This window comes from Quercus robur, chromosome 10, assembly GCF_932294415.1.
Source record: "Quercus robur chromosome 10, dhQueRobu3.1, whole genome shotgun sequence".
In the NCBI taxonomy this organism is placed as follows: Eukaryota; Viridiplantae; Streptophyta; class Magnoliopsida; order Fagales; family Fagaceae; genus Quercus; species Quercus robur.
The window spans coordinates 9,044,261-9,060,620 of NC_065543.1; the positions used below are offsets into that span (position 1 = coordinate 9,044,261).

Sequence of the window (16,360 nt, forward strand, 5' to 3'; positions counted from 1 at the left end):
CTCTTTTTGTCCCATCTAACACCTTCTGGAACCTCCAACTAGCAGCTGTAAGGCATCACTGTTCAAGCATCACCTCCACATTAATGCGGCCAGAGAGTTAGTTGAGAGTCAATTAATGCGGAGGCAGCTGTTGTTATAGATATTTGTTTACCTTTTCTTTCTTGCCCTTGGTCCCATATCCCACTTTTAGTGGTAACGTAGCTCCGAAGTACGTTTGTAACAAGGTGGCGTTCAGATCGTCCTCGGACTCATATTGTTGAGAAGGATTTTGTCCTCGAACAAATACTGAACTCTCCTTACGTGATATCTACTCTTCCTTTCGTTTGGTTACCCTTATAACCTGATATGGGCCTCCTCGGACAGTTTTACGTCCTCAGATGAGCCACAGGCCCAATTAACACGACTTTAATAATTTATTGATTATGCGGCCCCCCACAAAAGTAGTTAATTTTTTTCCCATAAAAAATTTTAAAAAATATTTTCTAAACTAACATCCTTAGAATATTCATTAACTTTTTTTTCTTTGAGAAATACCCACGTGCAAATATATCTAACTGTCAGTAAATGTTTATCCGCCAACTATGAACTACTTCACCAACTCATTTATTTATAACTTGAATGCAGGGCCCGCCTAAGGTATTTTGGGGCCTTAAGCGAAACTTTTAAATTGAGCTTTTTTTACTGTTTAAATATTTACTTTATATTATTAACTTTATATAAAATATTTTTATTTAAATTTTATTTTTCTTGCTTGTTAAGATGCAAAATTATAAATTAAGTTTTTGTATTCAACTTCTTTTAAAATATTCTTTTTAATTGATAATAATTGCAATTATTTCATTGTTATCTTCTTACTCTGTTTTATAAATTTATTGTTCATTTGTAAGATTTTTAACTGAATTTTTAGTTATATTTTTTTATTGCTAGTGACAAATTAATCTAGAGATCTGTTCTGAGATTTGATTTAAAAAGTTTTTTAAATTTTTTTATGCCAAATTCACAGATTTATTTAATAAAATCAAATAGAATAAATACTTTTCAAAAAATAAAGATTAAATAACGTCTAATTGGACCAAGAAACAACGAATTAAGTAGCTAGTGTTAGACTATTCTTTATATTTTAAAATAAGAATTTATGAATTAAAAAAAATAAAAAAGAACAAAATGATAAATCTAGAAGAGCGTAGTCACTGTAATACAACCACTAGAGGAGTCTTTACTCTTTACCAAACATTTGCCTCAAAAACCCAGAGAACCTCTACCGTGTTCTTTAAAAAGCAAAAAAAAAATTGTCTTCTTTCTCCCATTCTTTTCTAAATAACCCAGAGAAAGTAAAATAAGAAAGCTATGTCACAAAAAGGTAAAATATTGGCTTTGTTTTACTTCTTCAAGGGACTGTCGATTGCCGAGGGAGCTGCTTGTAACTGACTACCATTTTAGGTAGAGACGGAAGATCTAGCGGCAATTTTTGATTATCTGGGAGAATATTTCAACCTCTTTAGGTATTCAGTTTTAGTTTAGGAGTTTTGGAGAGATTGAGAGAGTTTGGTCTATGTTTTTACTTTTTAGTGTGTCAAGGAGACTCAATTTAGTCTAAAATTCGGAATAATTCTAACTGTTTGAAAGTGAGAGTCAAACAAAATACACACATATTGAGATTGAAATTTCATGTATTAATACTCTTTTGGGGCATAATTAATACTCTTCAAGATAATTAATAATCCAAAATTTTCTTCTACCGGTCTTTGTTTTTTAAATATAGTATTGGATAAATATTGACTAATATTTGAGATTATATTTTTAAATTTTGTTGACCTGGAGCTTGATTTTGGGGGCCTTCTATCACTTGGGGCCTTAGGCAATGGCATTAGTTGCTTCTACTGTTGAGCCGCCCCTGCTTGAACGGCCTTAACTTCTCATCAATATTCACTCAAAGTTGTCGCAAATTCTCTCACTTTTCTGAGCACGTACTCTGAGCTTAAAGTCGGAGAGATATCAATGGAATTGGAAGGCCTGGTTCGTTGCTCAACAAATTACGTTCCTTTGACTCCCATAAGCTTCTTGGAACGAGCAGCAAAGGCCTACAGAGACACAACCTCGGTTGTGAACGGTTCTGTGAAGTACACTTGGGGTGACATGCATGAACGATGTCTGAAAATAGCTTCTGCTCTGAACCAGTTGGGAATTTCTCGTGGGGATGTGGTGAGTTGATTCTTTTGATTTTGTTCATGCTTCATTGATTTGATTTCGGCTTTTGATCATTGTTTTTAGGAGTCCGTGTTTATTTGACTTTGGATATAAAATGAAAGAGAAGTGCTTTTTATTATATTTTCACTACAAATAATAGGTGGTTAGTTATTATTGATTCAAATTTGAACCTAACACTAAGATTATTTTTTTCTCCAATAATAACAATTAATAACAACCTACTAATTAGAATTTATTGAAAAAATATTGTGGACATATCATTTTGTCAAAATAGAAAATATTTTTGACCAACTAGCCTCCTGAGCCAAAAAGAGACTACCAAAATTTGAGTAAGGGCAATTACACACTAATTATACACACATGGCCACATGTCAAAAAAACTAATAAAATTTTATCTAAACATGATTTCACAGTTTTAACTAAAATACAATTTCAAAAGGTACGTGGCCATAGGCGGGTTACATACAAAACAGGGGGTTCAATTGAACCTCCCAACCTAGCCCAAAAAAAAAAAAATATATATATATATATATATATAAATTTTTTTGACCCCCTCAAAAACAAATATTTGAACACCCTAACCCTGACCATTTTTTTTAAACGCAACTGATATAAACTTGAATATGATTATTTTAGTGTTACTTTCACAATATTTTCACATTAATTTCACAATAAAAGTTAAGTGGTAAGTTGTAATTGGTTTTTTTATCTAGCCCATAACTAACATAATTTTTTTACCTACCTTTAACAACTTGCCACCTAAATTTTGTTGTGAAATTTTTGTGAAAGTGTTGTGTTAATAACACAGCTCTTAAATTATTTAATTTTATAAGAAAGAAAACAAGGTTTCAAATTTTTTCTCATTTGTTAAATAAATAAATATCTCCAGGACTTTGGCATTGACAGCGGAATGAAGCTAGTTTTTCACTGCACTTTTCTTTCTCATTAGCAAAATATTATACCACCGATACAACCAACACATATGTATTTACATCTATGATTCTTCCCTCATTCTCTCTATCTCTCTCTCGTTCTGTTTTCTTAGTTTTTCTCTCTATCCGATTAAGTAGCTAGTTTGATAAGTGCTCTTCTGACCAAGTCCAAGAAGTCTTTTGGTGCTTGTTTCAATTCCAAGAAAGTGACCAAATGTATGATTAAAAGACCATACTCTTTGAAAAAAAAAAAAAAACTTATATTAGTTTCTGTTCTTTTTCTTAATTTCACGTTTACTCCCAATCAAACTCCTAAGTGTTTTAGTATTCTTCTTTATCATATATTTTTGTTTAATTGATATTACATATAAATATAATAAGTTATTATGAATTTGACAAAAATGTATGATTAATTATTTAATTCTATTTGTTTATGCATTCAATGTTCGTTGTCTTAGCTATCTTTAAACTTTTAATAATTTTTTTAGACTATTGTATAATATAGTTGTATTGTATAATATATTGTATTTAGAATACTATTTTAGATTATTGTATATAATATGGAAGTAGTATATTCAAAAGAAAAATAATTATTTTATTTTTTACTTGCCCTCCATGACAAATTCCTAGCTCCTCTAGTGCTGACCCCCTTAGAAATATATCTTGGAGCCGCCACTGTACATGGCTCTACACATGGGTAATGTGTATGGGGTGTGAAATAAGGAGTGTGTACAAATTTCAGGACCAATGTTTGGTTGTTGTTGTATGTTTACCTAACACGTTATATTTTATGCTTATAAATTATTATTCTTTCTTGAATTTATGTCTAAATATTTGGTTTATACTTTATACTATTTATCTATCTATCATTTTTTTTTTTTTTTGGAGATGTAGGATTTTCCAATGTCATATCTGTTTTGGTATGGAATGAATTTTATTTTTTATTTGCCAAGCAATTATATTGATTTGGTCTATTAGCATTACTTGGTCTATTTACCAAAAAAAGAATGATTACCAAGTTACCCGGACTAGGTCAGTCGGGTCACTCAAATGGGTCGGTTTGTAGGATCCCTTGGACAACCTATTTACTTTGCTGTAAATTTTATTGCAATGGCATAGGTTTTTATTATTATTATTATTATTGAAGATCTAAAGTCATTGAAAAAAAAAAGTGGTCAAGACTAAAAAGCATTTTATAATACAATCTATTTAGTTTCTTGATTTGATTTTTCTATTTTGAAATTTATTGAAAGTTGCTTATTGCCAAGTTGATCCAATTACTTAATGTAGCTTGCCACTGAGATTGCCTATTTTTATAGCAAGAATATAAAGGAATTTGCATTTGAAACTCCCAAGGTGCACCTTCCCAGTGATTTACTCTAGTCCATTTCACGGATGAAACTCTGGATTTGTTTATGCAGGTTGCAACCCTGGCCCCTAATGTCCCAGCAATGCATGAGCTGCATTTTGCAGTTCCAATGGCAGGAGCTCTCATCTGTCCACTTAATACACGCCATGATTCAGCAATGTTATCAGTCCTGCTAGAACATTCAGAAGCCAAGATCATATTTGTAGACTACCAATTACTTGATATTGCTCATGGAGCACTCAAGCTTCTAACAAAGACAAAAAGAAAGCCACCAATTCTAGTCTTAATAGCTGAATCTGATGGCCCATTACCCACTGATCACATTTCCTCTGAAACTCACGAATATGAGAGTCTTCTGGCAGAAGGACACGATGGATTTGAGATAATACGACCAAATAGTGAATGGGATCCTATTTGTATTAATTACACTTCTGGCACAACATCTAGACCAAAAGGAGTAGTGTATTGTCACAGAGGTGCCTATCTAAATTCTCTAGCAAGTGTTCTTCTCCACGGGATTGGCTCATTGCCGGTTTACCTTTGGACTGTGCCTATTTTTCACTGCAATGGGTGGAACCTCACTTGGGGATTGGCAGCTCAGGGTGGCACCAATGTATGCCTCAGAAAAGTTACTCCAAAGGCCATATTTGACAACATTGCTCTGCATAATGTGACACACATGGGAGGGGCACCAACTGTCCTGAACATGATTGTGAACTCGCCGATCAGTGATCGAAGGCCACTTCCCCACAAGGTGGAAGTAATGACCGGGGGTGCACCCCCACCTCCACAAATTCTTTCCAAAATGGAAGAATTGGGTTTTGGGATATCTCACTTGTATGGCCTTACAGAAACATATGGTCCAGGAACTTCTTGCATATGGAAACCAGAGTGGGATTCTCTACCTCTCAATGAACGATACAAATTAAAAGCTCGACAAGGAGTTCATCATGTTGGATTGGAGGATGTTGAGGTAAAAGATCCTGTCACAATGGCAAGTGTACCAGCTGATGGTAAAACTATAGGGGAAATAATGTTTAGAGGTAACACAGTAATGAGTGGATACTTAAAAGATTTGGAAGCAACAAAAGAAGCTTTCAATGGTGGATGGTTTCGAAGTGGGGATTTAGCTGTGAAACATCCTGATAATTATATCGAAGTAAAGGATCGGTTGAAGGATGTGATAATTTCTGGTGGGGAAAACATAAGCACAGTTGAGGTGGAAACAGTTTTGTATAGTCATCCAGCAATTCTTGAGGCTGCAGTGGTTGCACGACCAGATAATCATTGGGGCCAAACTCCTTGTGCATTTGTGAAGTTAAAAGAAGGATATGATGGTGTTGGTGCTCAGGAAATAATCAAGTTTTGTCGAGATCATTTACCACATTATATGACTCTTAAGACTGTCATTTTTGAGGATTTGCCAAAAACCTCAACGGGAAAGATACAAAAGTTTATTTTGAGAGAGAAAGCAAAGGCCATGGGCAGCCTTTCTTGACCAAGAAGTTTGGCAAGTGTCAAAGCTTTTTAATCTTCTCGGAATGTAATATATTTTCTTTCTTTGTTCTATAATAAATCCAACAAAATATCTAATTTAGTCACTAAATGTATGTTTGGTATGATGTAATAACTCATGTAATGGAATAGTTATTAATGTATACTAGCAATTTCATCATTTAGTTGCATCTTTATTACATGGATCAATTATTATACTGGAATAATTTTTCTTTAAATTGAAGAATAACTATTTCTCTTTAAAATTGATGTAATAGTTATTCCTTAGTGCATATAATAGGTTTTAAAATTAATATATTTCTAAAAATATAAATTTTTCTTATACATCATCTTTTACAAACTTTCCATTGTAACAACCAAATTTATGAATAGTAATAATTATTCAATTACAATATCATTTATTCCCAGTAATCAAGATTACTATTCTTAATATAGTCTACATTTAGTGTACCCAACGTGCCCTAAAAAGTTTTAAGGGGCTGAAAACAACTTTAAGGGTAGAACTAAAATTTGGAACTTTTAGAGGAGGAAAAAACTCTACAATTTACTGTTCATAAAGCTTTAAAGGTTGTGTGTGTGTGTGAGAGAGAAACATAAAGCTTTAAAGGTAAAGGTAAAATTTGGAGCTAGTTTCAACAATTGTCATTCTTTACATTTCTTACTAGCGGCTTGGCCTATAGTAGGTATTTGGTTCACCGCTTTAAGTATTAACATTCATCATGACAGGAGCTTTGGCTCATGGAGCTATATTTTTTCATTAGAGATTACAATAAATTCAAAACTTTAAAACACTATTTGATGTAATTTGCCAAATATTGAAAACATTAAAGAGTTTTTCGGTGAACACTCTATATTATGAAAGCAGTACTATCAAGACTACTTAGTTCTTACAACAATTACAAACGCGCACAGAGTCTCCAGCCTCTCAAGCCTCATCCATGCACACACATAGAGTTTTAGTTTATCTATTGTCATGCGTCCCAATTATTGTAAGGGTACCCCCAAGGGTGCTGCAGCAATAAGTATAACGGTCTTGTTCTCATAAGGCTCATGTGGTGGCCCAAGGGGGATAATGTAGGGATAGAAAATTGAACCACGAGTATAAAAATGGTATTAGGAAACATAAATTGTATCAAGATTAATTAATTTCAAATAAATCAAATAATTAATGTCACACTTATATGTTTTAATTAACATATATAATGTACGATAAAAAAGAGAAATATAATAATTAATAACAAAGAACAAAATGTAAAAAGCTTTGATTTGATGGATAACAAAATAGCTAGAACAACTCCCAACATGAAGAGAGAGGACATCTTGATGGTGTAGATGGAAAAGTGGATAAGAGGTTAGTACATAGTGGACAATGACACGGCTAGTGATGGTGATGTGGCAGTTAATCTCAGAGCTGAGGTGAGTGAGAGAGGTCGTTGGGATAGCTGATGAATTCAAACCTTTTGTTGTTAATGAACGTTGAGTTTTTTTTTTTTTGGAGAGAGAGTTTGAATAGTTTTTTGTTTTGTTTGTACCATTTTTTATTATTATTTTAAAGGATTTTGTTAGTGATATGGCATAATTTGAACCCTTATATTATAAAGAAAAAGTGTGATAAAATGCTCTAAGAACTCTGGAAAATTTTAAGCTTAATGAAAGGAAACATCCCATGAAAAACCTGCTAAATTTATGAGATTTGGTCAAATCAAAATGCATTAAATGTACCCATCTACTCGTAAGGGGGAGTTTGATTTAGTTTTTTGTTTTTGAGCTTTTTGAATAAGTAGCAATTTACCGTTGTTGTTATGGGGATGCAAGGCAAAAATGCAATTTTTTTTCACGTTTACAATATTGTAAAGCACAATTGCAAAATTTCACCAATCGCCCTATGGTCACATTTTCAAATTGCCAACATAATTTTAGCCCAAAAAGCTCTAACTAAACAGACGCTTGCAAAAATCACCATCAACACTAACCAATTTTGTAAAGGAGATTTACAGCTATCTTACGGTTTGCATTTTCTAGTACACATTAGAAGGTTGGAACTCAGCTTTCGTAATTAAGTATTTTGAGTCTCTATATAACGTCCTTCTCCCAAAAAAAAAAAAAAAGAGTCTCTATATAACGAGATAGAATCTCATATATCGGAATCCTAGAGTAATGTTATTCTTAAAAGAGTTGATTGATTGGTGCAATTCGCCCAAAATGGTCAATTTCCCATTTCTTAGATATGTTGTAATTTTATTGTTATATATATGACAGGTCCATTTCTTATGGCCAACATTTCATTCTCCATTAACTGAGACAAAGCTCATTAGTTTAAAAAGCCTGTTTACACGATGAATCACAAACACAAACTAAATAATATCACACGGTCTATCATTTCCAGCTCATTTTGGTGTTCGGCAGAGAGAGAGAGCGATTTGCTTCTTGATCTTAAGCTTTTTTCTTTTTCTTTTTCTTTTTACCGAAGTCCACTCCATGCAAGCAGAAGCATACTATTGGATCACTGGCTACCATCATTTCCCCAAACATTGTCCCATGAACCACTTGGGGCGGCCTTTGGTCCATCAATGTAGTTCTGGTTTCCATTATAATTGTGAGGTCCAGGATGTGGATATCCATTGGGGCCTGGTGGATGAACCTTATTTGGCTTCGTTCTGATCCCCAGTATCCTCAGCACAAATCTTGCTAGCTCCCCATATAACATACCTGAGCGATCAAAAAGCTGCAACAATAACCATGTCACATAAAACTAGATAATGCTTCAATGGTGCTGAGAATACCATAGGTGGAGTAAATTACAAGGAAATAATATATAATGAAACAAAAAGACATCTCTAATCAATCACATAGAATTAAACAGGGAGAATTTATGTTCGAAACCTTCAATTTTCCTGTGTTTGAAAATACTGCATCTAGAAAGATAAAATTCAGATCGGTGATCTGATAATTAAATACATTATATGAAGGAAGTTGGGGAGGGGACTTCAAAAGATATTCTAATATACGCATTGGAATTTTGGTTCAAAATGTCAGAATTTGGAAATAAGCATCACCAATTAACTCAAATGTCCTGGATTAGTAACTAAAGCTATCACATCTGCTTTGGCCTACTGGTGACAAGCTTTATTTTTAGGGAGGGGGTGGGACTTGAGGATAATACGGATTTACATTTTCCAGAAAGAAAAGCTGGGGGGGGGGATGTGACCTATCCAACTGATCTTGCAGTATATGTACAGGTGCAAAAAAAAAAGTAATGGAGAGCAGACCTGAAGAAGTGCAGTCATGAACAAATGGAAAGCCTGTGTGTTCTGGTCTATAAGAATTGCTATCCTACCAAAAAAGTTTACCACACCCTGCGTCTGCAACAAAGAAAATACACAAAAATAAGTAACAGCATTATGGAAATATCCAAGCCCAATAGGCCTCATTACTCACAATTTCAATCAGTAAAAGATGTTCCATATAAGATTGATTTATCATGAACACACTAAGGACTAAGAAATCAATTAACAAAGGAGCGAGACACCTTCTGAAGCAATCCATTAGTTAATCACACAAAATGAAGATAGAAAAATGTGCACACACACAGCCAAGGTTACATTTATTTGGCACATCGGGTAACCAACTAGAATGATTTTTCTGTACTTATCCAGAGTAGATTTAAACAAACCTTTAGCTAGCACAGACACTGGCGAAGCTTCATTATCTTCTCCTCCCCCAAAACCCCTTCCCCCAAGTTGCAATTTAAAATTTGAACCTATGATTTATCCTAAGTTCCTAACACACCTAAAGAATCACCAACTTGCAAGGCCCAGGGGAGAAGTCATGTCAGATTTCATAAGGGGAAACAAATATAAGCACCGTGTTACATGTGTTAGTCATCCTACCTATACAAAAAATTAGACAAAGCATCATGTCTTACCACCCGAAGAGCTGAAATCCAAAACCCTGGAGGAGATGGAGGAGCACCGTAAGGATCATTTGGATCTTGACCTCCATAAGGACCATTCATACCCATACCATAGCCACCCATGGGGCCTCCAAGACCACTATTATACATTCCACCTCCATACATCCCAGATGATCCATAAAGACCACCACCACCACCATACCCTCCTCCCCTATACATGCTGTTTCCATACATCCCCCCTCCACCATACAATCCCCCTGCACCACCATATGATGAACCATACATTCCAGAACCATAGCCAGAGTTGTAGTTCATAGTAGAGCCATAACCTGCAAATTTAGGGAATTTTTTTCAAAAGATCCATGACCAGCAATAAAAAGAAGGGGTAAAAATGATCAACGAAAGGTAATCAGAGACCAATAGTTACCTCCATAGGTACTATTCCCATATCCCTGTTCCCAAGGCCTTGTAGGAACAGGCCTTGCAAGGGTATTCCTATTAATAGCAGCATTGTTAGCAGATGTAGAAACAATTTCTCCAGGTTTTGCAGTTCCTGAAGCCTCAACTACATCACTCGTGCTGCCAGCTGACGGGGGTTTAAAAGGTGCAGGGCCAGATGATGAGGCACCTGCTCGCTCCCAAGGCTTTGGTGGAGGACTATTACCTACAAAAATGTAACAGCATGATTCAATTCCCAGAGTATTTATGAAAAGGTTGACTTATTACATCATCTTAACCAAGCTAAGTGACAATACCAAAACATTAGTTCCAAGTACTTTATTATAGTGAAAACTTATTAACATCCCACAATGCCATTAATTCAGTGCTTTATTATATGGGGAGAGGGGGAGAGAGAATTGCCCTTTCTATTATATATGACATTATGTGATTCAGATCAAAATTGATCTTACGCCAAATGTTCTATGGATACAAGGTTTTTAATGCCCCAAACTCTAATCTGATCATGCACTACTTAGAAAATACAGCACCCTTGGTGAGACAAAGTACTAGTCAACCAAGTGACACTACTAATTCTTTAAAAAAAAAAGTGTATTTCACACCCAAAAAAATGACAATGAAGTAATTAGCTGAAGTGAGCACTTTATTCTTGCACAAGATTCTACTGATGGTTCATGTCTAAAACAAAACCCCCGTATTTCAAATAATTGATGACCCAAGAGATTGAGAAGGATTTTATAGCCAGGCACTTGGCACTGTATCAAGCTTGTACAGACTGAGACAGCCCAGCAGTGTTGTGTACAATAGATAAGCATCATAGGCACTCTAGTAGTGACTACAGAACATTTTTCAAAGGATACTACATTCCACAACTGCAAGAAGCCTAATGCCCATACAACCAACTAAACCTACTACAACATGTACTTTGATTTTGCACCCAAAATTCATGTTACTATTATAAACCTGACCTCTAAAGGCTAGGCATAAGGTGATGCTATGTGTAGTTTACTTCCATTGAGTTATTATCAACTGCATTGATAACAACAATAATGATGATAATGTTTCTATTCCAAAATACTTTATCTAATTTTTTATTATTCTTCAGGATGTCATGAAAAATTTACACAAAGTATATTAACCCATACATGGTCTCATCATACAAGCTCATTACCATAACCTGTAGTTAATTAGAAAAGGAGGATATCTGACATCCACTGTTACAGATAGTGGGGCCACCAGGAGGCAAACACAATCCCTAGATTTCAACTCAATATCCAAGTATCCAACCAGCAAAAGAACAAAATCTAGCATGAAAAAACATCTCATTTAATTTTTTTTGATAAGCAACATCTCATTTTAATATGTATAAGACGACGAACCCCCTCAAGGTATGGGCCTGTGGGACCACCCTGAGGGGCAAACACCAAATGCCTACACACCTCCACTGAGTAGGCAGAAGTTAAATCGCAAAATGCTTTAACATCTCATTTTACTATGAACTTAATGATTAACAATTTCTAAAAAAATTCTATGATGCAGATGGTAGAGTTCGAGGAAAATAAGGTCAAATACCAAAAGATTCGAGACTTGTGGTCTAGTTTTAATTTGGAGTCTTCTTAGCACCTTCACATGATACTCAGTTATTATTGAGTCTTAGTTTTAAGTTTCTTTAGTTTAGGAAGTTGCTGATCCTGTTTTATTTAAGTTCTACTAGAATGAGGGAAATTTGGTAAATTCCAGATATCATAAAATGGGCTGTCCTTGTTTTACCAAAGGCCATAGCCCATAAGTTTTATTTTGTATTTTGAGTCATTTTCCGATTTTCTTTAGAAATTCTTAAGTACATTTCTTTGTTATTAGTAGTCTAAGTCTTTCTAAGAATAGATTATTTAGGAGTCCTAGTCCTTCCAGGAAATGATTTAGCAACGGCCTATATAAAGGCTTTATTGAATTTCTAACGGTTTATTTTTAAGTTTTGAGGGTGTGATTACATTTTCTCCTAAGTGTGATTGTGTTTAGGAAAACCTAGATCTGATTGTATAGTGTTTACCTTTCTTTATTCCTCGTTCTATTCACTGTTTTAATACAAAACAGACATCAAACATATTCAATATTCAATCTTTTATTACCTAAACTTAGATAAACCCTTAAACATCAAACCGTATTCAAGAATCCTTCCAGATCTCATCAATGAAATCTAATTTTATTGCTAAATTCTTAAAGATCCTACATCAAAATTGGTATTAGAGCCCATTCAAATTTTGTCACGCATCATCTTAATTACCATCTGACCTATGAAATTCCAATTCAATAAGCATGATAGTTAACAGAAGAGTATGTGACCAAGTGATTTAAAGAAGAGAATGAGAGTTAGAATCCTTGTTTAGGATTTGTGATGCCATTGATGATATACTGTTTGTGTTATTTCAGTTCCTTTTCAAGAAATTTCAGGCCAAAGTGAGCAAGTCAAAGGTGCCATGGGATGAGAGGGAGGTGCAAAGAATTTAAATAGAAACAAAAAGGAACGAAAACAAAATGGGATTGCTATTGAATCTTGACACACCCATTACCCATATGACCATATGAGTTGATTGGCAACTTACACGCACACCCACTGGGCTTTGAACCTACAACCTTACCTTCCATCCCACCCTTATAGGGAAGAATTCGGAAGTGTCACTTGAGCTAGTACTCATTAATGTAAGGGTCAATATACATTACCTATTATGCCTATAACATACTCAATGATTTGGGAAATGAATTTTAGAAGAGCACCCAATACTACTCATGAATAGTCTATAGATATTGTATGTGAACTCAGCAAAAAGTGACAGCGAATTGCAATAGAAACTAAATCAGGGGGGAACATTTTCCTGATGGAAAGATTACCATATTTTCAAAGCATTCTTCTGCAGATACTCAGTAAATACACACTTAAATATATCAGAAATACCACTTAAATGACCATGGGTAATCTATAAGCCTTTATCTCATAACATACACAGTAGGTGATTGCCCAAAAGAAAATTGATGAAAAGCTATGAGATTTAGATATCCACACAACACCATACAATGTTCATGACTAGCCTAGCTACTGTGATGAACAAAATGCAACTACAAAAAACCCCATATGATTCCATTCCAATATAAGCCTGAACCAATATTCACAAACACGCAAATTGAAAGACCACCCAAGCTAGAAATTCAATCAAAACCCCTAAGCAATTTATTCCCTACAGAAAAAAAGTGCCAGCAAAAATTTTAAAGAAAATTTTGTTTAAAAACCCCGAAATATCAAATGGAACATTTTATCATGAAAGAAAATTATTCATGAGACTTCAATTTTAGGTAAACTTTTCCACGGAAACAATCAGAAGACAACAATTAAATTTCATCTAATATTGACAAGAATCAAGCTGACTATAACTAAAAATTAATAAGCTAAAACCAAAAGATTAGGATTCTTTTTTTCTTCTTCAGCAAAATCAATAGCTGAATTTATCTAAGAACCCAAATAGGATTCATGGGTTTGTCCCTAAACGAATAAAAAACTGTAATTTTCCTTCGTTTTCTCAGCAACCAAACACATCCCAACCTCTAATTATTAACCCAAAAAGAAAAACTAATCAAAGCCAGAAATTCCGATCTCAAAGCCAACCCATCGAATCCCCCAAAAGTAATCAATCTCCAAATCAAACCAAAACAAAAATTATAAAAAAAAAAAAAAAAAATACACACACACACAAATAATAATCCAAAATCAAATAAGCTAAATTTAACAAATAAAAGGGAGAGAGAGAGCAAACCGGAGGGTTGTTGATTGGAGGCCATTGAAGAATTTTGCAGAGGTTATCGAGACTGCATATATGTACAGAGAGAGATAACGATGAGAAAGAATGAGAGACACAGTTTTTTGTCTTGTTTCTTAGTTTCTCTCTCTATTTTTGAACTCTTTCTTTTTTCTTTTTTTTCTTTGTAAGAAGAAGTAGTAGTGGGAGCAAATATTAGGCGATTACACCGTATCACTTTTTTAGTCTTTCCAATGGGTGATGGTTGTTGGTTTGGTGTTTTTTTCTGATTAGGATTTAGGAGGGAGGTTGTTTCTGGACCGTCTGATGGAATTTTGTGGGGCCCACTTACTGCTGACGTGGATGGTCTGTGAATTGTTTGCGCTCAATAATGCTACTTAGTGGTGTAGTACCTACCTACAACATTCACTTAAAATAAAAATAAAAAAATTTTAAGACATTTTTCATTGAGTTTACCGGTTTTTATTATTCTAATTTGGATATACGATTGACATTACTTTTTTTTATATAATTTTAAAAATTAAAACAGTCAAAAAAATCAGGCCCAAATATTGGTTTCCACCAATTTTTACTGAATTGAATTAAGGTTTCGCTCTCATTGAACCACTCAATCTTGTCCATTTTTTAAATCATACTTTTCTACTTACTATTAATAATTTGTAATATCAATAATTCTCAAATATTTTTACTTATCATTAATAATCATGCTTTTTTTAATTTATGCAATAAAGATGTTTTATGATTTTTTTTTTTAATGCTAGGATTATAATAAAAATTACAATTTTTGTTATAATTTGTTTAGTGATGAATTTTAAACGATGGATTAAAAATGATGTGTCCATAACCTATCTTGTGGTTAGTAGGATAAGTTGAAAATTATTATATTTACAATATTTTTACAATAAATTTTAAGTAATAAATTTTTACTTCTAGTTAATAGTAAACAAAAAAGTAATTTTAATTATAAATTTAAAATTAAAACTAATAATATTTTACTAAATTTTATTGACGTATCACTTTTTCGTAATTTAGATACGTTATTGCGACTCTTACGTCACTGTACAGGAATGTACTTTGCTTTTTTTAGGTGTGTCACGTGTGTTTACGAATCTTGACCTGAAAGGTTTGACCTGGTGGGAAAAGAAGAGAGAGAGAGAAACAGGAATGTTCTTGGAAGGAATAAGGACAAGGGAGTTTACTTCTATGATTGCATTATATTATATACATGTGCTAAACATGCAATATGAATTGGGCATATAAGTGTAGAATAATGAAGTCCACTAAAACTTAGAATCAAGTTATAAGTGGGGTGTTTGCTAATTCAGTTTTGAAGCAGGGGGTTCAGTAGAGAACTTGGTTTTTTTATTTACTTCTTATGTAGAAGCCTAGTCTGGCTTGTAAACTCAACGCTAGTTTGTGTTTGTTTCCCTTTGCTTAGTTGAGGTGCCCATTAGAGCATTCTCACCAAGAATCTCAAAAAATTGAGGGAGTGTTTGGTATTTGTGTTTGAAAACATGTGTTTTGTTGTTTGAAAACATGTGTGAAAATACATTTGGGTAAAAAAGTGTGTGAAAATACGTGTAATGTTGTTTAAAAATTGAAAACATGTGTTAGAGTTTATCTACCAAACAGTCCCTTAGCATTTAGCATTTCAAAAACCTATTTTATTTATTTTAACAATTCACTTTACAATACACCAGTATCAAAGATTTTATATTTTTTACCACTTCATTAAAATATTAAAATATTAATATTTTTATAATTTTATAATTATTTTTATTCTCATCTCATCTTTTCTACTACCCACAAATCCATAGCCACTGCCCACACCCACTGCTACCGGCCACCACCACCCACACTCACACCCACCGTCACCACCACCCAACCCCCAACCACCAAAATCACAAACAAAAATAAACCCACAGTCACCTCCAGCCAACCCAACCCATAACAAACCCAACCCAGCAAACCCCTAGTCACCACCAGCCACCATCACCCACCCACCTACCACCACCATAAACCCCAACCCAAAATCAACCCACCATTAGTCACCACCACTACAAACCGCACCCACCCACCATTAAACAGAAAAAACCAAAACCCACTCACCCACCCACCTGCCACCACCGTAAACCCCAAAACAAAATCAACCCAC

The 16,360-nt window shown here is 34.1% G+C and overlaps 2 protein-coding genes across 2 annotated transcripts; one reads left to right on the forward strand and one right to left on the reverse strand.

Annotated features, from left to right (window-relative positions):
• Nucleotides 1-627: 627 nt before the first annotated feature.
• LOC126703452 (isovalerate--CoA ligase AAE2-like) lies at nt 628-6,128 on the forward strand. Its single transcript, XM_050402409.1, has 2 exons — nt 628-2,202; nt 4,562-6,128. The coding sequence occupies exons 1-2, from the start codon at nt 1,999-2,001 to the stop codon at nt 6,005-6,007; spliced, it is 1,650 nt and encodes a 549-aa protein (XP_050258366.1). The 5' UTR covers nt 628-1,998; the 3' UTR covers nt 6,008-6,128.
• A 2,160-nt stretch (nt 6,129-8,288) lies between these two features.
• LOC126701757 (peroxisomal membrane protein 13) lies at nt 8,289-14,380 on the reverse strand. Its single transcript, XM_050400107.1, has 5 exons — nt 14,203-14,380; nt 10,365-10,601; nt 9,950-10,266; nt 9,294-9,386; nt 8,289-8,749 (listed from the first exon to the last, which is right to left on the reverse strand). The coding sequence occupies exons 1-5, from the start codon at nt 14,225-14,227 to the stop codon at nt 8,528-8,530; spliced, it is 894 nt and encodes a 297-aa protein (XP_050256064.1). The 5' UTR covers nt 14,228-14,380; the 3' UTR covers nt 8,289-8,527.
• Nucleotides 14,381-16,360: the final 1,980 nt, after the last annotated feature.